Below are 23,893 nucleotides of genomic sequence, written 5' to 3'. Positions count from 1 at the left end.
CATATTTGTTATATTGATTTCAGCCATTCTGTTATTGGCAAGGTTCTCAAACTTGACACAGTGGGTCACTGGGTGACTGGAATTAATATTCAGAAAAGTGGGTGAAGCCTAGAACAGCCAATCAAAGTTCACCTATTAATTTTCAAGGTAAATATTTACATTGCTGCCATTCTTACACTGTTAACGGCAGAGGCCTCAAACCTGCTACAGTGGGTCATTGTAACGATTGTGGTACTATCTCCGTGATCAGCGCACAAGATGTGCGCTGACACTGCGGAAGTTCTCCACAAGCGTGTAAAACGACAGAACCCAGCTTTGGTGCAATGCACCTGTAAAGAGAAAGTGAGCACAGAGAGAGACTGTATGTGTATCCACCAATCTAGTCGTCACCCAGCGTCGGTGAACAGACAACAGCGGAAACGAATTGGGAACGCAATCGCAAGAGTGGCGATTGCCAATGTATGTGTGTCCACCAATCTAGTCGCCACCCAGCGACGGTGAACACACAACAGCGGAAACGAAGTAGGAACGCAATCGCGAGAGTGGCGATTGCCAATAGTGACACAAGACCGAGTTAGACAGAGCACAAGTGTAGCAAGAAAGACATAGCAAATAACAATGATTAGAACGCCAAGGAAAATAACAAACGCTAGCTAAACGCGAACTCCGCACTCATTCGCAACAGCGAACGCGTTAAAGACACGATCACTGCGTGTTAGGCGCCCAGTGATAAGCGTACCACCCTAACTAACCAATGTAACACAAACACGACATAGAGAACGCGAACGCTTGCTAAATGGTTACCTCACCAAGCCTACAGCAAGCGTTCGTACCAGACAAGACAGAGAGAAGGAGTAGCCACTAGCCAGCAGCAACCGCAGCTCTGGCCTACACTCCCAGACAGAGCACAGAAGGAACCACCACCACTACCGCTAGAGTGGATGGGATCCAGACAGACAAACAGATGAAGCAACCAGTAGTAACCGCTGCTCTGGCTTGCACCCCTAAGACGGAATACAGAAGGAACCACCGCCACTACCGCTAGGGTGAATGCAATCCAGACAGACAAACAGATGGAGCAACCAGTAGCAACCGCTGCTCTGGCTTGCTCCCTACAGACAGAACGATTACCTGTCGACCGCCGCTGGCGACAAGACAATCTCAACAGATAGACAGTACAAGGCAAAACAGATAATACCACCTGACTACGCTAGAAGGGATGCCTAGTGCAGTCCCAAGGAATTACTCTAAGATAATCTTAGCAAACAATAGCAAAGGCTGATACACCAGGTGAGTTAGCAGGAACAAACCATCATGACCAGCAAGGAATTCTGGGAGCAAAAGGTATTTATACTGCAAACCATCAAAGGAAGCAGCTGAGCAATTTGCATGACAATTGTATGCAAATTCCTCACCAGCAGAGCAACTCTGAAACTTGCAAAGTGAAGACAGGTCTCTTTTCCAGAGACCTGCAGCACTCAGACCTAAGGAATGGTCAAACAGCTGTCTGCCAGCTGAGCAGATCATTACAGTCATTATGTGACTGGGGTTCAAATTCACTAAAGGGGTGGAACCAAAAACTTGGTCATTGAGTGACTGTGTGTCAAGGTTACAAAAAGTGGGTGGAGTCAAATACAAATTTCACTGGGAAAATGTAAACTGCAGCCCTTCTTCACTGTTAATGGCAGGGTTCTCAAACTTTGCACAGTTGGTTACTGGGTGACTGGGATTCCGATTAAGAAATGTGGGTGGAGCCTAAAAAGCCAATCAAAATGTGCCTATTGATTTTCAAGGTGAATATTAAAATTGCTGTCATTCTTGCACTGTTAATGGCACAAGCCTCAAACCTAATACAGTCAGTCATTGGGTGACTGGGGTCCAAATTCACTAAAGGGGGTGCACAAACAGCCAATCAGATTTGGTAGATTGATTTCAGGCATTCTGTTATTGGCAGGGTTCTCAAACTTGACACAGTTGGTCACTGGATGACTGGGATTAATATTCCGAGAAAGTGGGTGGAGCCAACAACAGCCAATCAAAATTCACCTATTGATTTTCAAGGGGAATATTTACATTGCTGCCATTCTTACAGTCTTAATAGCAGAGGCCTCAAATCTGGTACAGTCAGTCACTGGCAGACTGGGGTTCAAATTCTGAAAAGGGGGCGGAGCCACAAACAGACGATCAGATTTGTTTAATTTCAAGGGGAAAATGCAATTTATTGATGCCAAGGACACCAAAGCTCATAAACTTGGTCATTGAGTGACTGTATGTCAAGAAATAGTGGGTGGAGCCAAAAACAACTAACTTTTTAAATGGGAAAATATAAACTGCACCCATTCTTATACTGGTAATGGCAGGGTTTCCAAACTTGACACAGTTGGTCACTGGGTGATTGGGATTAATATTCAGAAAAGTGGGTGGAGCCTACAACAGCCAATCAAAATTCACCTATTTATTTTCAAGGGGAATATTGAAACTGCTGCCATTCTTACATTGTTAATGGCGGAGGCCTCAAACCTTCTACAGTCGGTCATTATGTGACTGGAGTTCAAATTCACTAAAGGAGCCACAAACAGCCAATCAGATTTCTTTGCTGGATAAACTGCTTCCATTTACACAATTTTCCTTCCAGGAACCCGAAAGCTCACAAACTTGGTCATTTAGTGACTGTGTGTCAAGCTTACAAAAACTGGGTGGAGTCAAATACAAATTTCACTGGGAAAATGTAAACTGTAGCCATTCTTACACTGTTAATGGCAGGGATCTCAAACTTTGCACAGTTGGTGACTGGGATTAATATTTAGAAGAGTGGGTGGAGCTGAAAAAAACAATCAAAATTCACCTGTTGATTTTCAAGGTGAAAATTTAAATTGCTGCCATTATTGCTCTGTTAATGGCACAAGCCTCAAACCTGGTACAGTTGGTCATTGGGTCTCTGGGGTTCAAATTCAGAAAAGGGGCGGAGCCACAATCAGCCAATCAGATTTCATTCATTTCACTGGAAATATACAAATTATTGAAGCTAAGGACCCCAAAGCTCACACACTTGGTCATTGAGTTACTTTGTGTCCAGATTACAAAAAGTGGACGGAGCCAAAAACAAATTTCTCTGAGAAAATATAAACTGCAGCCATTCTTACACTGTTAATGGCAGGGTTCTCAAACTTTGCCCAGGTGGCCACTGGGTGACTGAGATATTAAGGGAAGTGGGTGGAGCCCGTAATAGCCAATCAAAATTCACCTTTTGATTTTCAAGGGGAATATTTAAATTGCTGCCATTTTTACACTGTTAATAGCAGATGCCTCAAACCTGCTACAGTTGGTCATTGGGTGACTGGGGTTGAAATGCTGGAGAGGGGAGGGGCCACAAACAGCCAATCTGATTTAATTTCTATGGGAATATACAAATTATTGATGCCAAAGACCCCAAATCTCACAAACTTGGTCATTGAGTGTTTGTGTGTTAGAAAAAGAGGGTGGAGCCAACACCAGCCAAATACATACCCGGGCAATGCCGGGTTATCAGCTAGTAAAGCTATATTTATCTGCACTGGTTGCAAGATTTGGATATTTTCATTATAGTCTTCATTATAGTTACCGATATGGATGCCCTGTTCTTTTTTGCATATCAACTTGTGTTGACATCCATTGAGGCAATTAGGGTGCAACAATTTTTTTTTTTTGATTGGCTCATTCTATGCTTAGTGGTTTCAAGACAGAATCAGAATCAGAATCAGAATCAGAATCAGAATCATCTTTATTGTCGCCAAGTACACCGATTGGTGTGCCCGGAATTGCTTGTGGTTCACATGGCAAATGGCAGTTCGGGAACATATAACATATAACAACGCAAGGCAAACATACAAAGCAAACATTTAAAGCAACAGCAAACATATAAAGCAATGGCAGGATTGAGTCTTGGGAGGGTCAGAGTTTACAGCTATGAGGGAGGGTTTCCCTGAGGGCTAGAGTGTCTCAGTGGTCGGACCTGGTGGTGGTGGGGGGGGTCTTGAGTTTAGCGAGTTCATCAGGAGGACCGCTTGGGGAAAGAAGGTGTTCATGCGCCTGGTGGTTTTGGAGGGGATGGATCTGAAACGGCGTCCTAATGGTAGTGGCTCGAAGTAGCGCCTGCCTGGGTGGGAGGGATCGAGTAAGATCTTGGAGGCCCTTGCCTTCATTCTCATGGAGTAGAGGAGATCTAGCGAGGGTAGGTGGGCGCCAATGATCTTTTCTGCTGTGTTTAGCACTCTGTTCAGTTTGTATTTGTCCCTGGCGGTTGCTCCTGCATACCAGACGATGATGGAGCAGCAGAGGATGGATTCGATAGTCGCGGTGTAAAAGCTGGTAAGCAACTCCCGTGGCATACCGAATTTCTTCAATTGTCGCAGGAAGAATAACCTCTGCTGTGCTTTCTTCTGAGTTCTGGTAATGTTTTGCCCCCATTTGAGGTCGCTTGTTATAGTTGTGCCTAGGAACTGGACGCTTTGAACTCTGGAGACCTCAGACCCATCAATAAGCACGGGGAGAGGGGCAGGAGGGAGTTTCCTGAAGTCCACAATCAGTTCCACTGTCTTTGCCGTGTTGAGAACGAGTTTGTTGTCCTTGCACCAATTACAGATCTTCTCGATTTCCTTTCGATAGGCGTCCTCCCCATTTCTGTCGATGAGGCCAATGAGCGTGGTATCGTCTGCAAATTTAATGACTTTGACGGAGTCAGTGGCCGAGGTGCAGTTGTTAGTATACAGAGAGAACAGGAGTGGGGACAGCACGCACCCTTGCGGTGCGCCAATGTTTGTGGTTCTCTCGCTGGAAAAGCGACTGCCAAGTTTGACCCGTTGTGTTCTATTGGAGAGAAAGTCCTTTACCCACTTGCAGAGGAGGGAATCTACCCCAAGATACGTAAGGTTATCGATCAGGATGTCAGGACAGATGGTGTTAAAGGCTGAGCTGAAGTCCAGGAAAAGGACCCTGGCGTAGGCTCCTGGTCTGTCAAGATGCTCCGAGATGTATGCCAGGCTGACATTGATGGCATCGTCTACTGATCGGTTTTCTCTGTAGGCAAACTGGTGTGGTTCGAGGAGGGTGCTGGTGGAGTGCTTCAGGTGGGCCAGCACCAGCCTTTCGAATACTTTCATGATGATGGGGGTCAGGGCTACGGGTCTGAAGTTGTTGAGCTCCGTGTTTCCTGTTTTTTTGGGGACTGGAATGATTGTGGACCTTTTGAAGCAGGAGGGGACCTTCCCTTCCGATAGGGATCTGTTGTAGAGAGAGGTGAGGATGGGAGCTAGTTGGATTGCACAGGTTCTCAGGCAGTGTGATGACACCCCATCCGGGCCTGAGGCTTTCCTGGGGTTGAGTCTGCGAAGGTGTTGTAGCACCTCCTCTTCTTGCACTGCGGACAGAGCGGGGGTGCCGCTGGCCGCTATTAGGCCCTTAGCGTCCTTTGTTGCGGATGTTGTGGAGTCCAGTGCTGGCTGGGATGCTGAGACCACGGGCCTCTTGGGTTGGTGTTCAAACCTGCAGTAAAATTCATTTAGTTCCTCCGCCAGTTGGAGGCTGGGGGCTGCGTGTTGCTGGGGGGGTTTAAAGTTCGTGGCCGCCCTGAGGCCCTTCCAGACTTCCCTCGAGTTGCCGGACTGAAGGCTGAGGCCTACCTTGTTAGAGTAGGTCCTCTTTGCAGCTTTTAGTTCTCTGTTCAGGGAATTTCTGGCTTCTCTGAACTCTTCTGGGGTGCCCGTCCTGTGCGCCTCTTCCTTGATTTTCCGTAGACGTCGAAGGTTGCTGTTGAACCAGGGTTTGTCATTCGGGAAGACCTTGAAGGTTTTGGTTGGAATGCATGTGTCTTCGCAGAAGCGAATGTAAGAGAGGACATTTTCTGACCATTCCTCCAGCGTGGATGCCTCTAGGACCGACCAGTTAGTGCATTCCAAGCATGCCTGCAGCCTCATTTTTGCATCCTCTGTCCACTTCTTAACAGTTCTTGTGGCGGGTTTTGTCGTCTCAAGCTGCCTTCTGTAGGTAGGGATCAGGTGGATCAGGCAGTGGTCAGAGTTCCCGAGGGGAGCACCTCGAGTGGCCTTGTACGCATTTTTGAGGGCTGTGTAGCATCTGTCCAGGGTGTTGTGGTTCCTGGTGGGGCAGGTGATGTGCTGCTGGAGGTGGGGCAGCTCCTGTCGCAGGTTTGCGCTATTGAAGTCCCCTAGGATGATAATGAGGGCCTCAGGGAAGGCAGTTTCCCACCCCGCGATATAGTCACTCAGTGCTCGTAGGGCATTCCTGGTGTTGGAATCCGGGGAAATATAGACCCCCACCAGAATGAAAGAGGAGAACTCCCTGGGTGAGTATCTGGGCCTGCAGTTAATGGCTAGGAGTTCGACATCTGGGGAGCAGAACTTGCTGAGGGGTGTTATGTTGGTGCACCAGTCAGAGTTCACATAGAAGCATATGCCACCGCCTCTCTTTTTCCCGGAGAGTTCGTGGTCCCGATCTGCCCGGAAAAGTAAGTGGCCTGGCACCTGTAGGGCATTGTCCGGGACGTTTCCATTGAGCCAGGTCTCCGTGAAGCAGAGCACTGGGGTGTTCCTGCTTAGGGAAGGTTTGCGGCCAAGCAGTAGGAGCAGTTCATCCACCTTGTTTGGGAGGGAGCAAACGTTCGATAGGAGTATGGCTGGTATGGGTGTATATAGTCCCCTTCTCTTCAGCCTCACCCGAGCCCCTGCCCTTCTCCCCCTATGGCGGCGTTTGTTGGGAGGGCCTCTGGCGCTCCCAGTCAGGAGCGCAATGTGGGCGCTTACTGTCTCCCACAAGGAAGTTTCAAAGGGCCGGTCACAGCAGGCAAGGTGCTCCCATTTCAGGAGCTCCGCTCGGGATAGGATGTGGATGGGTTTGGTATCCCCTGCGAGCAGTTTCCCTACGCTCATGCCTGGGAGGGCAGCAGCTGGTGCAGTGTGCAGGAGCTGGCAAGGCACAGAGGGAGAAGCAGGCTGAGTAGCTTAGTGCGGTGTGCGGGAGCTGGCAAGGCACAGAGGGAGAGCAGGCTGAGTAGTCTAGTGGCGGTGGTCAGTGCGTGGGCAGAGCGCAAGCGGAAGCAGGCACAGATGGAGGGCCCAGAGAACAGTGCAGCGGTGCAATGCATAAGAAGAAGGAGGTGCAGGTGGGTAGGTGGAAGCAGGCACAGATGGAGGGCCCAGAGAACAGTGCCACACAGTAACAGCAGTGCAGTAACAGGTTCAGCATAGTCTCACCATTCCTCATGTCCTGTCCTGGGGAGGGGGGGGCCGGCAGCAGTTGCAGGAGTGAGGATCCTTGTTGAGGCGGCAGCTTTCAAGCGGACCTCGAGAGTAGGGCCAGTGCAAGACAGGGCTGCAGTGGGGACCCTAGTTGTAGCGGCCGGCAGCAGCTTTCAAGTGGATCTCGTCCTATCATCCCTCCCTATGGGTGGTCCGGTGGTGAGCTGTGGCAGATGTGTTTCCCCTCTACGCAATGTGCAAAGGGAGGTTCGCTTGCCGGGAGAGGAGAGAGGGCCAGGCAGCCACGTGGCAGCCACGTGGTGGATCAGCTGGATGCCGGTGTTCCGGCAGTGATGGATCCCGTGTGACCTCAGGGACTCTGTGGGCAGTGACCCCGAGACTCCTAGCTGGATGTCCGTACCTGGTGAGGGGGCTGGTTGTGTGAAGCCAGGAGCCAGAGCGCAGCTGTCCGCGGCTGATGGAGTGGCTGGATGTGTAGGCCTGGAGACTGTGCCGCTGCCCTGGAGAGCGTGGAGCGGCTGATGCAGCCAGGAGCCTGTGTGCTGCAGTCAGCGGCTGGTGGAGAGGCTGGACGTGCAGGCCTGAGACTGAGCCGCTGCCCTGGGAGCCTGGATCGGCTGATGCAGCCAGGAGCCGGTGTGCTGCGGTCCGCGGCTGGTGGAGGGGCTGGACGTGCAGGCCTGAGACTGAGCCGCTGCCCTGGGAGCCTGGATCGGCTGATGCAGCCAGGAGCCGGTGTGCTGCGGTCCGCGGCTGGTGGAGGGGCTGGGCGTGCAGGCCTGAGACTGAGCCGCTGCCCTGGGAGCCTGGATCGGCTGATGCAGCCAGGAGCCGGTGTGCTGCGGTCCGCGGCTGGTGGAGGGGCTGGACGTGCAGGCCTGAGACTGAGCCGCTGCCCTGGGAGCCTGGATCGGCTGATGCAGCCAGGAGCCGGTGTGCTGCGGTCCGCGGCTGGTGGAGGGGCTGGGCGTGCAGGCCTGAGACTGAGCCGCTGCCCTGGGAGCCTGGATCGGCTGATGCAGCCAGGAGCCGGTGTGCTGCGGTCCGCGGCTGGTGGAGGGGCTGGGCGTGCAGGCCTGAGACTGAGCCGCTGCCCTGGGAGCCTGGATCGGCTGATGCAGCCAGGAGCCGGTGTGCTGCGGTCCGCGGCTGGTGGAGGGGCTGGATGTGTAGGCCTGAGGACTGTGCCGCTGCCCTGGAGAGCGTGGGGCCCGAGAAGGATGGAAGCCTTGCTGGGTGGGGAGCCGGTGGCCGCCGCTGCAGACTGGGTGCCAGAGGTCAGTGATGCAAAGTCCTGGGCTGGGATCTGTGTGGCTCAGGGAGCCGCGGCTGTGATGACCCGTTAGGTGGGTTTCTTCTGTCTTCTGCCCCTATACTAATCTAAACTAAACTAGACTTAAACTAAGCTAGACTAAACTAAACTAAAAACTGGTTAAAATTAGCTGGAAACTAGCTAAAAAAGAAGAGAGACTGAAAAAGCCAGGAGCCATGTGACCGAGGCACCACTTACGGCGCCATCTTGGTTTTTTCACAATTACAATTAGCAATGCTGTTCTAGCGGCTGCATGTATGATCCAGAGGACTCCTTAGCGTCTTAGTGAGGAGAGGGCTGGAGATGGCAGAGGTTACAGCTTTACGCAGCTATCTAAGAGCTATTAATAAAAAATAAAGCATTACCATATGTATGGAAATATGCTAATGGGGCAGAGAGAAGGATGCCTATGAAGACTGCGCCGCGGAGTTTATTTTCAGGACGCGGCGGAGAGGACGACACCACAGGCCTGTCTATCCCTCAGCTCTCCACTATCCCGCTGTATGAAGAATGTCGCAGAATAGTCAGCTGGAGTTAATTAGGAAGCCCACAGGTAGATGAGTTAGGTGTTGCTAATTAGTGAGATTCTACTCTAGCTTTCTCTTTCCCCCCCGACGCCTGAGAATTGCTCGGAGCTCTCCTTCTCGGTGGGGTCTCTGAGGTCTCTATAGCCAGCTGGGATTTCGTGCTGTTGAACTTCCTCTCTCGCGCTCTGAAACTTTTACTTAACGATATGAATTCATTTACTTTGGAGTTTCTAATATGAAGTCCCAAAGTTCTGTAATCTGCTCCTTCTATAAAGCAAGCCTGTCCACAGATGAGTACGTCAACTAAGGGCGTCTGGACATTTGGGCACGTAGTTTGGCCCATAATAGTAAGGAGGGGACTGGGGAGTGGAATCTCTCCCGTTTGCCCCCTTCACCTATTACCATTTCCCAGTGTGGCCAGCCCGGAGGTGGCATCAGGGGGGCTGTGGGCTTGAGGAGCCTCCTTGACGGGGTTTAGCTTGACACTGCTCAGGACCTGCAGCCGCACAGCCCTCCCCTGGATCTCCTCCCTGGCACAGGTTATCAGTGAGCACCGTTTGGAAGCATGCTGTTGCACTTGGGTGGTCGCTGAGAGAGCTGCAGGGTAGTGGGAACACCATGACTGCATGAGTCTGGATCTAGTAGCACCTGTTGCTGTGTATTCTGCTTCTCAGGAGCTGGCACCTTGCCTGGCATGCCTGGACAGCGCTGCCATCGCCCGACCGGTCAGGAATCGACTAGAAGAAGGGAGGACATCACATAAAGTAAGGGTGGGCTGGAGGAAGACTGACTGATCCCAACCTCCACACCACCAACCACACAGCCCACCACCACCCTCTCAGCCCTCACCCAGGGGCTGCACACCCTCTGCCAGGGGCACAAGTTGGAGTTGCTCGCAGGGGGAGTTGCGGTGTGATCGGCTCTGGTCATGCTGGATGCTGACCAGGCTCAGTCTTTGGTATCTCAGTCTTTTGGTGGCAGAGGACCTTGCCCCAGTCCACCTTAAAGCAAACCTGTGAGGTTTGCTGCAGTGTATTCCGGACACTTACTTTGGTAGGGGGAAGCCTGTGGATTCTGGCGAGACTTCCTCTGTCTGTCTCAGCCAGGCCAATCCAGTGATGACACCCCGGAAGCATGGCTGCAGTAGCACGAACCTGCTTGGGTTTCAGCAGAAAAGTCAAGCCTGATTGGGTCCGAGCGCCTGTGCAGGTGCGCATAGGCAATACAACGGCCCTGAGTGGGCAAGGCTTTTGCTGCTGAAGCCCAAGCAGTTTCCTGCTAATGCGCATGTGGGAGCCATCGATAAGCGTTGACAAGCAGCTTTTTGGGGGGTCCCAGCGCTGGAAGGTGTTTTTCAACTGAAGAATGGGCTAAAATTCCTTTGGAAACAATTCACAATTTGTATGAATACCTCGAAGAATTGAGGTTGTATTTGCAGCAAAAGGTGAACCTACACCATATTAAAATATATTTTGTCGATTTTCAAGGTGTTTCCATTGTTTTGTCCAACCCCTGTACATGTTGATTGCGGTGCTGTTTGAGTGAATCGCAGTAAGTGATAAAGCAGCCTAAGTGCAGAGTGTGCTAAAGATTACAGAAGCCTAACAGTGTCAGGATCAGCTATATGTACTGGTTCCATTTTAAAATATATCTAATCATTTTTATTGATTTCCTTATGGGTTTATATGTTTATTTTGTTATATTGGCCTGGAGATCATCTGTAATTTGAACAGGTGGTCCTTGGGGTTGAGAGAGGGCAAGCCAAGTCATTTGTCTTAGGGCAGGAGAATTATCAGTTGGGTTTATTTGATATACTACTGCTCCTGCCAGTAATCAGGAATATAAATATTATCAATTCCTGAAAGCAGAGAGGAGAATTACTCACCTAATTTAATCAGCTTTTATTCAGTTCCATTAGATTTTTTTTTGTTATATTATTATTCAGGACGGCATAAAATAGCGTGTTATCTTGGAGTGTATCGGAGGTCACCTTAATGGTGTAGATACAGCATTAAAATATTTGATCCACCAGAAATGGTCTCTAAGTGCACCATCATCAAACAAAGCACCTTTCAGAAAAATGAACCCTTTGCGGTAGCGATAGTAAATGAAACAATTTTGACTACAACCCTACCACACCTTTCACCACGCCCCCATTTTTCATGTGGCATACCCACTTATACAGTTGCTTGACATCTAGAAGTGCCCCTCACACTCCTAATGCAGTTCTCTTTCGTTTTATGGTTTCCTACTCTATTCCCCATACGACTTCCCTGGTAGCTAGTGCTTCCCCCCTCCTCCCCAATATAGCTTCCCTGGTATTAATATTTATTACAATTATTGATTTCTATAGTGACGTCACATGCACACCCTTACTAGGCAACCACATGGAGTGCATGTGTATGGACAGGGGAATGCGCCCGGAGAAAGGACAAACGCAGGCCCTGGACAGGTAATGTATACTTTATGCTGGACACAGGGGGACATTTTTAATTGGGGACAGCATCCAGGGTTTTGTTGCACTCGTCGATTGTTGTGAAATTGCACTCTATATCCGCTGCGAGCAAATCGGCCCAACATCTTGCAACATGCAAGGTCCACAATGAAACCAATGTTAGTCCCGATATTGGTCGCATTGTCGGCTGAGCATGCACTTGGCGGCACTGATTTTCTGATTTTCATCCAATTTGATTATAATAATCAAATCGGATGGTTGATCGGCCGCCAAGTCGCCTGATGTATGGCCACATTAACAGGTTACAGGGTATGACAATACAAAATAAACCATTTAACATTTTTCAGCCTTATTTCTTCTATCCTATAAGTTCCTATACCTGTTCTAATGTGCTCTGTCTTATTGCAGCCTTTCCTAATTGCACAGTGGCTGTATTATCTCTGTTATATGATGTAATCATCTCTCCTCTGTGGGCTCTGTCGGGCTGAGGCAGTTAGGCTGGAATGTGCTGTGCTGCTTGTGATTGGATAGAAGCTATACACACCCTCTCCACGCCCCCTGCACACTCTGTATGACTCACACACTGAGCTACTCTCAGCCTATCACTTGCTATGTCTTTTGTTTGTAAACACTGGATAAAAATGGCAATTACAAGCCAGGATTGCAGCAGGGAGAGGCAGAACCAGCACAGAGGGGCCCAGGAGAACATAATGAAGAGAATGGTATGCTTTTTATTGTAAGGATTTTAGAGTACAGATTCTCTTTAACAATAGAAGACAATAGTGGATTACAGCTGATGCTATAAAGAAATTAACTACAGATTTTTACACAGGGGTGGAGAAGTTGTCCGCATAATACACAGCATTGAGAGACAGAAGAGGAAAGAGAGCCCTAGCCAAATGGCTTCACAGTCTAAATATTTAATAGGACAGGTGGTGAAGGGGAGCTGTGTGTAATGCCTGGCAGATCTTCTTCTTTCTTTTAGTCGCTATGCCCCAATCTATTACCGTGACTCTGAGCCCGGCCCACGTCTTCACCTATAGACAATCCCCCGCTTGAACAGGACACTGAATATGTCTCCTGACTTCGGTTACCCCCAGGTCTTAACGTGCAAGGTATAGCAACTGAGGCAGAGAAAACCAGAATACCACCAGAGCAAGCAAGACTATGCAGCTGGGTGATATTAAGCAGTAGAGCAGAATGCTTTGTGGAGAAGGTTACACAGATCACACCAGGAGCTATTGACAAAGGAGCAAAGTTGCTCAGAGCGACCGCAGCTCTGAGCTTCCGATAAACGCCACAAATAAGACACACTGGTTGCTCAGGGCGACCGCAGCCCTGAGCCTCTGATGTCCAGCACACAAGACAGACAGCAGACAGACAAATGGAATGCTTGCCAAGACACACTGGTTGTTCAGGGCAACCGCAGCCCTGAGTCTCTGATGTCCAGCACACTGAGTAACCAAGACAGACAGTAGAGATAGACGGAATGTTTGTTAGCAACCAACACACACTGGTTGCTCAGGGCAACCGCAGCCCTGAGTCTCTGATGTCCAACACACTGAGTAACAAAGCCAGACAACAGAGAGACAGACTGAATGCTTGCCAATCTAATCGCTGCCCCAGAGATAGCAAACATCCATACTGACAAGGACAAGACAAACAAGTAGGAGCGTAACTAATAGCAACCGCAGCTTATAGTTACATCCACAGGAACAAGACTTATAGAGACAGACAGACAGAAGGATAATTTGCCCAGCAATAGCAAACATCCACACTGGTACGGACAAGACAAATAGGTAGTAGCGTAACTAATAGCAACTGCTGCTACAGTCATGTCCACAGGAACAGAACAAGCAGGAATACTACCAGTCACCAACGTGGTGAAGGCAGTCTCCAGGATGGGTAAGACTTCACTGTACCCCCGCGGGTGCAGTGAACGTCCAAGCAGGCAAGGTAAGAATGCAATACAATAATAACACTTTCACACCATGAATCCAGCAATCAACTATGGCTAAACTGAACGCTATGTCGGGCGTGGTCTGAGAGGAGAGGCAGGTTTTTCTATGTACATCAGCCAATAAGAGCAGACATGCAAATTCCCACACAGCTGAATGATAATCATGCAATCCTGTGTTAGACTGATTGAAGGCTGCAAGCTGCCTGCAAATGGAAAGGACTCTCATTACAAATGCATGCCAGATTATGCAACCACATGCATGTAAAAAATCCACAGCTGTCTGGCTGCAGTTCAACTGCAGCAAGCCATAGGTGGATTCATGACAACATCCTGAGCTACTCTGAACTGCAGAGTGATTGCAAATAGCAATGAGACTCATTGTGAATGAAATCAAAACCAAGCAACCAAATGCAGGCAGAGAGATCAAAACCGCTCGGTTGCAGCTCCACTGGGATCCTTATACTGTGTATGAGATAAACAAGATAGACGAAATGGTGATCAGTGGTCGAAGAGACAGTATGTTTGACTGAAGAGAGAGTTTTCAGGTAATGCCTAAAAAGCTTAAGGGTGGGTGAGTGGCGGATGTTTTGTAGAAGAAGTTCCAGAGAAAAGGAGAGGATCAGGAGAAGTCTTGTAAGCAGGAGTAAGAAGAGGTGACCAGAGAAGAAGGCAGGAGAATATTGTTAGAAGAGCAGAGATTGCGTGTAGGATGGTATCTGGAAATAAGGTTATTTAAATAGGAAGGAACTAGGTTGTCAAGAGCTTTTTAGATGAGGATCCAGATTGAATCCTTTGTGTAATTGGCAGCCATTCACTGACAAGGACTGACAGAGTTGGATAGGGCTGGAGAAGCGGAAAGAGAAAAGGTGGATGAGTTGTGCAGTAGAGCTCATGATGGACTGTATCAATTAGTCCAAGGACTAAGCCTGCTTGGAGAACTCCATATGTGATGGGTCGTGGGGGAGTGTGGTGTCCGAGTGGGTGACTCTGAAGCGCATATCTGTGAGATAAGAGGAAAGCCAGGAGAGAACAAGATCCTGAATGCCCATGTATGAGGGGATTTGGAGGAGAGGGTGGTCCATTGTGTCAAAAGCAGAAGAGACATCTAGGAGGATGAGAATAGAGTAGAGGAGTTTAGATTTAGCAGTTGCCAAGTCGTTGGTTACTTTGACTAGGGCAGTTTCGGGTGTGGGGGGGGGGGGGCAGAATCCAGATTAGAGGTCATCAGACAGAGAACTGGCAGTGAGGTGATGAACTTAGAGTACAGCTGATGCTCAAGTAGTTTGGAAAAGAAGAGAGATAGGTGGTAGTTGGGCAGGGAAGAGGGGTCAAGAGAAGGTTTTTTGAGTGTAAGCATTATGAGGGCTTGCTTGAGTGTGGATGGAAGTGTTGATGTAATGTAACAATGCTCTGGTACCTAGTGCTTCCCTGCTCCCTCTCCAATATGGCTTCCCTGGTGTCTAGTGCTCCCCCTCCCCCATATAGCTTCCCTGGTATCTAGTGCTCCCCCCCCCTCCATATAATTTCCCTCCTCCCTTTCCAACATGGTCTTTTAATGGGGCCTTGCCCGTGCTTAATGCATTTCACCAATCCACCCTAACCCCTTATCACATGATGGCCTGGAACAGTAATGCACATAATCCCGGGCCTCACAGTGAAGCTGCATATTAAACCTCTTTTCCTTCAGACTCTAGGGGCACTGTCAGACTGTTTTGTGCTGATCTTAAAGTGAATAACTTTTAGGTAAATCATCTGTATTGCACATTTACATAGTAAATACAAGTCATGGCACGCCAATAGCAGAATATGGCTATTGAACACCAAAAGTCCAAAAGCAGAAATTTGGGTGCCCGATAAATATCGTTTTAAATATTAGAACATTATAGTTATTTATTTATTTTTTTTCCTCTTGAGAAAATAAGAACCTTATAGTTTTTCAGTTTTTATTGTTTTGAAAATTGGAAAGTTATAGTTACTGAAATTTTCAGTCTTTTGTATTTAACAATTTTTCCTTTTTAAAAAATTATGGTTTTCAAATTTAATTACAAAGTTATAGATTCTTAACTTTTTTTGTCATTTGTATTAAAGCATTCTTTCTTTTTTGATGCATGCGCTTTTAAGGTTAGGCATCAGGAAGGGGGGGTGGGGGTCAGAGTTAGGAGTCAGGAAGCGGGGTTCATGGAGATAGGCGTCAGATGGGGGGGGGGGTTACATAGTTACATAGTTATTTTGGTTGAAAAAAGGCATACAGTAAAAAATGGCGCGGAGGAAATAATGGCGCACCGTTCTGCCGATTATAAAACGCTATTTACCGTTTTAATGTAAATACATTAAAACGGTAAATAGCGTTTTATAAAACAGCAGAACGGTGCGCCATTGAAAAATGCAGGGAACTAGCAGAGGGGGTCGGGCTGGCAGCGGGGGTCGGGCTGGAGAGGCAGCGGGCAGTGGGCTGGCAGCGGTGTCAGGGTGGAGAGGCAGCGGGCTGGCAGCGGGGGTCGAGCTGAAGAGGCAGCGGGGTGGAGGGAGGATTACGCAGCATGTGTATATTGTGTATACATTGCCTTGTCCCGGCCGGCGATCGCTCCTTCACTCCATAGCTTACAGGAGTCCTGCATCCAGCCAATCACCATGCGGCTTCAGTTTTCGCATGGTGATTGGCTGGATGCAGAACTCGTGCAAGCTATGAAGTGAAGGAGCGATCGCCGGCCGGGACAAGGTAATGTATACACAATATACACATGCTGCGTAATCCTCCCTCCACCCCGCTGCCTCTCCAGCCCGACCCCGCTGCCAGCCCGCTGCCTCTCCAGCCCGATCCCTCCTTAAAAAATTGAACATATAAAACGATAAATATCGTTGTAATGCAGCGCCATTCTGACACTATTGGCGCTGTGCGCCATTTTTGCCTGTCCCCCAGAGTTAGGAGTCAGGAAGCGGGGTTCATGGAGATAGGCGTCAGATGGGGGGGGTTACATAGTTACATAGTTATTTTGGTTGAAAAAAGACCTATGTCCATCTAGTTCAACGTGAAAATATTCTACAACACCAGCCTGTTCCCTCACATATCCCTGTTGATCCAGAGGAAGGAGAAGAAAACCCTTACAAGACATGGTCCAATTAGCCCCAAAAGGGAAAAAATTCCTTCCCGACTCCAGATGGCAGATGGGTTAGAATCAGAATCAGAATCAGATTTATTTCGCTAAGTGTGACGGATGTCGCACTCAGAATTATTTTTGGTACACATTGGCATTAGACATAACACATTACATGAAATAAGAAACAGACATAATGCAAAAAGTAAAAAAACACAGACAGTATAGAAACAAGCTTTCCGATGTAGGGGCCTATATGTCATTTGGCAGTAATGCGAGGTGACCGTGACGCTAAGCTCCGAGGACAATCTGAGTGGGGATGCTCTAGTTAAGAAGGAGCACAGCTTGGGGGAAGAATGAGTTCCTGTGTCTGGAAGTTTTAGTTGGAATAGCTCTGTAGCGGCGGCCTGAGCGCATGTGGTTGAAGAAGCGGCTGCCGGGGTGGCGGGGGTCTTGTGCAATCCTGTTTGCCCTGTTGCTTAGCCTAGATGCATGAAGGAGGTCCAGTGGTGGCAGCGGAGTCCCGATGATTCTTTCCGCTGCTTTGATCACTCTTTGTAGTTTGTATTTGTCGCTTGCGGTGGCACCTGCATACCATACGATGATAGAGGAGCAAAGGATAGACTCAATAGTGGCTGTGTAGAAGCTTTTCATCAGCTCTTGGGGCATACCAAACTTCTTCAGCTGTCTCAGGAAGAACAGCCTTTGCTGGGCTTTCTTCTGGCATTTGGTGATGTTTTCTCCCCACCTCAAATCTTTGGTGATGGTTGTGCCCAAGAACCGAACGTTGGGTACTCTGGCCACCTCAGTGCCTTCAATGATAACTGGATTGAGAGGGGGAGGGCGCTTCCTGAAGTCCACAATCAGCTCCACAGTCTTTGCAGCGTTGAGGACACGCCTGTTGCTCTTACACCAGTTGCAGATACGCTCAATCTCGCTACGGTAAGCGCGTTCGTCCTCTCCGTTGATCAGGCCGAGGATAGTGGTGTCATTCGCAAATGTAACGACCTTAACGCAGTCTGAGGTAGAGACGCAGCAGTTCGTGTACAGGGAAAACAGGATCGGGGACAGAACACACCCTTGGGGAGCACCAGTAATGGTGGTTCTCTCCTGGGAGGAACAGCTGCCGAGTCTTACTAGTTGCTTCCTGTTGGTGAGGAAGTCCTTGATCCACCCGCAGAGAGTGTGGTCGACTCCTAGTTGCGCTAGGATGTCGTACAGGATGTTTGGGCAGATAGTATTAAAGGCGGAGCTGAAGTCCAGGAAGAGGATTCTGGCGTAGGTGTCAGGCCTGTCTAGATGTTCCAGGATGAAGGCCAGGCTGATGTTGATAGCATCCTCAGTGGATCTGTTGGCTCTGTATGCAAATTGGAGTGGGTCCTGGAGAGCGTCAGTGGCCCCTTTCAGATGGGCGAGGACCAGTTTTTCAAAGATTTTCATGACGGTTGAAGTTAGGGCAACAGGTCTATAGTTGTTGAGGTCAGTGATGCCCGTTTTTTTGGGGACTGGTATGATGATAGACTTTTTGAGGCAGGTGGGAACTATACCCTCCTTCAGTGATTTCTGGAATATGTGGGTGAGGACAGGGGCCAGCTGGCTGGCACAGGTTCTCAAACAGGCGGAGGACACCCCGTCTGGGCCAGAGGCCTTCCTGGGGTTCAACTTTTGGAGGTGCCTTAGTACATCAGCCTCCTGGATTGCCACCGGCTCCGATAGGCCCTGGTCCGTTCTTGGAGGGGCGGCTGCGGGAGGAGCACTAGGAGTGACCACCTTGCCCTGAGGGTGATAAGGTTGGTGCTCGAACCTGCAATAGAACTCATTGAGTTTTTCGGCCAGTTCGAGGCTTGGGGGCGCATGTTGAGGTGGCTGTTTTAGGCATCAGGAAGGGGGTGTTTTGGAGATATGCGTTAGGAAGGGGGTTTTAGGAATAGGCACCAGAAAGGGGGGGTTTTAAGGTTAGGCATCAGAGGAGGGAGGGTTCTGTGTGAGAGTCGGGTTAGATATAGCTGTAGTAAAATATCAGTAAAATTTACCAATGTTTTACAATTGTCATTACCACTGTAAATATTTTTTTGTTTTCATTCAATTCACAACAGTATTTTTTTTTTTTATCTCAACAGGTCATTTTATTGGAAGAGTTAGCAGTAGAAATACACAGACATTCTCTGCGCGCAGGCAGGGTATATAAAAAAGAATAAACGGTTCATCATACAGAAGGTGTTGCCCCGTGGCAGAGAAAAGATTCCAAAATATGATCCTGTTGAACCAGTGAAGGGCAACAGCTAAACAGAGTAACATGTGGGATTGCCACATCTAAACTATAAGAAAAAATAAATAAAATAAGGGAAAATAAAAATTAAAAGAGTACCCTAGGCCCCGCCAGGCCAACTTCTACCAAGGAGGAAGAACTAAGAGAAAATTTGAAATTATGTGTTTACTACCGTAATGGGAAGGAGCTCAAAGATGCGCTATGTGGGTCCAGGGGTCCCAGATAGAGTGGTATTTGGCAACAGCCCCCCGTCTTCGGTATATAGCTTCATGGTAAGGGAGGATATTTTTTACTGATGCAACCCATTCTGCCATTGAAGGCACTAAGGGAAGAATCCAGTGCTTTGTTAGAGTTCTGCGAGCAATTTGCAAGACATAAATGACCAATTGAGTGGTGAATTTATTGTATGTATTGGGAGGAATAATATTGAGTAGGCAGATCTCGGGGTCGAGGGCCACGGAGCCACAACAGTATTTATTGTTTAGACTTATATCGGCTTCCCCCAGTGCCCATTTTTCCATATTTTATGCACACACAGCCAGGAGCCTCTGTTCTCCCCCTAAATACTGTAGAGTTGTACTTTAAAATGCATCTGCACAGGACAGAAGGAAAACAGAGAGAAATGCACTCTGTATGCATTTAGAGAGTTTAGCCTTTCTCATTCCCCCTCACCTGTGTCTAATCACAACTGTTATTTGATCTCTCAGCCGTGTCAGCTGGCTGCCATGGCAGAGCAGCTAATTGGTAAACACAGGATGTTAACAATATGTCTGCTTCCATGAAAGCAGGAAGTTGACAAGCTGCAGATTTATTGCAGGATGTCTATCCACTGTAACAAAAAAATGTTTTTATTTACAGGTTATTACGCTGTTGCTTATCTTTCAGAACAGAGAGGAAGTTCTGAGTTCAGGTCCGCTTTAATGTTCAAATAATAATAAAAAAACAACTTACAGTTATTCAATAAAGGCTTTTTTCGGAGTGAATTTTTACTTCAACATGGGAAAATGTCTCCTTCTTCAAACACAAATCAAAAACGGTTTAGTGCAAAACAATCCCGGAATGTGGAGGCGTTTAAGCGTCCTAATGAAAAAGCAATTAGAACTGCAGAGAGTTCTCAACAAAGTTTGTTAGCAACAGTGTGTGAAATCAAACATAGCTACGGCGTGTAGGAACGTGGCACGGAGCCCTGCTTTGTGCGCTTTGTCTGTGTGTTTTCATTGAAAAGTGATGGATTGATTTTAAATCAGGGTCGTTGGATGCTTCCCAAGTAAAGTCAACTTAATTGCTCTATATAATTTGCCAATACGTTCTTATTTGTAATATGCAGTTCCCACCGATGACTTTATGCAAATAAGAATATGATAAACAGGTACCACCCTTATTTTTTTTGTACACCGCAGAGAAAGGCAGCGCTTCTTAGAACAAACTAGCTACATCCGAACGACTAATTGCATAGGTGTGGAGACCCTACTTATAGATAACATGCGCACTTTGCATTCAAACCAGATGCACCAAATTACCATTATTGGAGGATGTTAGCTTTCAAAATAGTTTGCATGCAAAATACTCAGTACTGGACCCTTCCACCACGGTGAGGCCATCCTCTGCAGGAGGGACACTAACCTCTAAGTGAATTAACAAACATGCATATGCATACCCTTACCCCAAAGTATTTGCCTTTCTTCAGGAAGGCCACCGTGTTGGAGAAGAGCTCCCCCGTCTTCTTGCTGCGTGAGACCTTGGTGACCACGGCGGTGCCGGAGAGGACGAGGTAGAAGTTCTGGGCGACGTGACCTTGCCGTATGATTACCCTTCCGGGCCCGAAACTACAAAAACAGATGCGAGGAATCTATTATTACCATGCAAAGCGCATCGTGCTGGAGGAGTCGGGGCTTCTTAATAGCTACGCGTTTCATAAATATTCAAATCAGCAAAGCAAGTTAAGAGATATCACACTCCATTTTAACAACTGTCTGGCACTTGTACAATAAATAAGGATTAAGGAAGAAATAAAAAGAAAACTTTATAGGGAGTTTGAAATAGATATGCAGCTGTGCCGCCGTTACTGCTTTGGAGTGCGGAGATGGGAGATTGCAGGCTTATTTGAAGTGATGAAGTGGAGGAAATGTAGACTCACCTAAAGCAGAGCTCCAGATACTCAGTTTGAAGGAATGAATAATAAGGCTGTCATCTTTCAAGGCAGAGAATTTGGGCGCCCTCCATTTAGTGTCCTCCTGTGTCCCCTTCTGTCCCCAGGCACCCCCTTCTGTCCTTCCTTCTATTCCCTGTGTGTCCGCTTCTGTCCACAGGTGTCCCCTTCTGTTTCCCCTCCTGTTCCCAGGTTACCTTGTTTGTCTTCCCTTCTGTCCCCTGTGTGTCCCCTCTGTCTTCCTTTCTGCTGTATCCTCTGTGTGTCCCCAGAAGTCTCCTTATGTGCCCAGGTGTTCCCTTCTGTCCTCCCTTCTGTCCCCAGGTGTCCCTTTCTGTCCCCAGGTGTCTCCCCTTCTGTTCCCTGTGTGTCCACATGCCTCCTCTCCCTCGCCTGTGTCTCCGCTCCCCCCATGCACTTCTCCCCCTAGTGATCGGCACTTGTTGTTGCGGACACACATGCATGGAATCCCTGATGTGTCGGCGGTTCGTATCGTAAATCAGGGATTCCCTGCATTCGCCATATAAGAAGCAGGGACTTTTTCTCCCCACTTTTTGGGGAGGAAAAGCGCATCTTATGCAGCAGAAAATATGTTAATCATAAGTGTTTCTGCTGTAATAAATCTTATCTCTGTCAGAGGGAAGCTTGTTATCTTCCCTCTCACATTCCTGCTCCTCACTGATTGGCTGAGGGCAGTTCAGTGTGACACAAGGCTGAGAAGGGAAATACACTTCACCCCTCTGCAGAAGCTGCTGAAATAGGATCCATGCTGTGCTCACGTGTTTACAAAGCAAGATAGATATGACAGTACAGTTTCTAGGAGAAAAAAAATAGTAAGGGCGGAAATGACATCAGGATTGGCTTCAGTCAGAGGCAGTAAAGATGTAAAATGCCTGGAACAGTTTACTTTTTATTTACTATATAAAATTCACTGAAATCAAAACATGGACAGTACAATACATATGTAAGTAGAACATGTATACTGTATATAGGTGTTTTTTTTTTCCTTGGTATAGTATAGCTGACTCTCGTGCTTTTAGGACAGTAGGCTGCACTACTAAGGTGGTAAGGCTGCATACTATGCTTTGATATAGTGTGTTGTACTGTAATTGTATTTTCAGTCCAAACTGCTGCAGAGGTGCTAAACCGTTGTGTGTAACAAAAACCGCTCAGGGATTGGCAGTGTTGTAGCAGGCTGTAAATGTGACAGTCGGGCTTCAGAATTAACCTTACACTTACAAAACACAACAGAAGGGATGATAACCACGACACAAGACTCCTCCTGAGCATTTTACGTCGCTCAGCTGTTTAAGAAATCAGGGGGAATTATTAAGAGCAACAAGTAATATTTTCACACAGGAAACTGTCAGGCTGTAAGATACGCTCAGCGTGATAAGGTTACTGAGTCTGAAGTACAAATGCCCCATTTCAGATGCTGAGAATGGATTTAGGTCAACCTTCCAATACAAGTCGGATACATTTTTATTTGATTCTGAAGAAGAGCTGATTTGAGCTTCTGTCTGACATTATCCGTCTTTCCAAACTCATGAAACCCACAGTTAGCCGCTGTCTAATGATATAACAGAGGGCGTTTACCGCAGTTCCGACCTTTTCCAGAATAGAAGGTAGACTGGCGTGCATTCCATTGTCTCTACATACAATCATAGCTCCCAACTGTCCCTCTTTGGGAGCCCTGTCCCTCCGTCCCTCTTTCCTCCTCATTTGTCCCTCTTTCAGGACTTTGCCCCTCTTTCTACAGTGGTGTGAAAAACTATTTGCCCCCTTCCTGATTTCTTATTCTTTTGCATGTTTGTCACATTTCTTTTTCACACAGGGCCATGTAGATTTGGAGTTTTTTTTCTCACTAAATAATAAAAACCATCATTTAAAACTGCATTGTGTGTTCAATTATGTTATCTTTGACTAATAGTTAACGGTTTTTGATGAGCAGAAACATTTAAAGAGACTCTGTAACAACAAAAACCTCCCCTGGGGGGTACTCACCTCGGGTGGGGGAAGCCTCCGGATCCTAATGAGGCTTCCCACGCCGTCCTTTGTCCCACAGGGGTCTCGCCGCAGCCCTCCGAACAGCCGGCGACTGTGCCGACTGTCAGTTCAATATTTACCTTTGCTGGCTCCAGCGGGGGCGCTGTGGCGACTTTCGGCACGGAAATAGACGGAAATACCCGATCTCCGTCGGGTCCGCTCTACTGCGCAGGCGCCGGAGACTTGCGCCTGCGCAGTAGAGCAGACCCGACGGCGATCGGGTATTTCCGCCTACTTCGGCGCCGAGAGGCATCAGAGCGCCTGCGCAGGAGCCAGGAAGGTAAATATTGCGTCACCGCTGCACGGAGGGCTACAGCGAGACCCCCGAGGGACGCAGGACGGCGTGGGAAGCCTCATTAGGATCCTGAGGCTTCCCCCACCCGAGGTGAGTACCCCCCAGGGGCCGTTTTGTCGTTACAGTTCCTCTTTAAGTGTGACAAACATGCAAAAGAATAAGAAATCAGGAAGGGGGAAAATAGTTTTTCACACCACTGTATGTATGTGTATATATATATATATATATATATATATATATATATATATATATATATATATATATATATATACATATATATACATATATATATATATATATATATATATATATATATATATATATATATATATATATATATATATATATATAATATTTCTCTACTAAAAAATTTGTTTAATTGCCTCTAAACTTTATTCCCATCTTTCAAATTGATATATTTCTAGTTTTCAAATGTTGATATGAAGGAAAATGCACCAGGATTGAAAGGACCGGTGTGGTTTGAATTATAAAACAACATATTATTCTTATGAAATCTTTATAGTATGCATGA

General features: G+C 47.7%; 1 protein-coding gene across 2 annotated transcripts in view; it reads right to left on the bottom strand.

Annotated features, from left to right (window-relative positions):
* LOC137543748 (cyclic nucleotide-binding domain-containing protein 2-like) overlaps positions 1-23,893 on the bottom strand; it is a 326,577-nt gene that overhangs the window by 168,071 nt on the left and 134,613 nt on the right. For both annotated transcript variants that reach the window (XM_068264880.1, XM_068264881.1), the window contains exon 7: positions 20,535-20,697. In XM_068264880.1, coding sequence (XP_068120981.1) covers positions 20,535-20,697 — 163 coding nt within the window. The remainder of the gene's footprint in view (positions 1-20,534; positions 20,698-23,893) is intronic.

This window comes from Hyperolius riggenbachi, chromosome 2, assembly GCF_040937935.1.
Source record: "Hyperolius riggenbachi isolate aHypRig1 chromosome 2, aHypRig1.pri, whole genome shotgun sequence".
Lineage (NCBI taxonomy): Eukaryota > Metazoa > Chordata > Amphibia > Anura > Hyperoliidae > Hyperolius > Hyperolius riggenbachi.
This window is presented reverse-complemented; position numbering and strand designations above follow the sequence as displayed.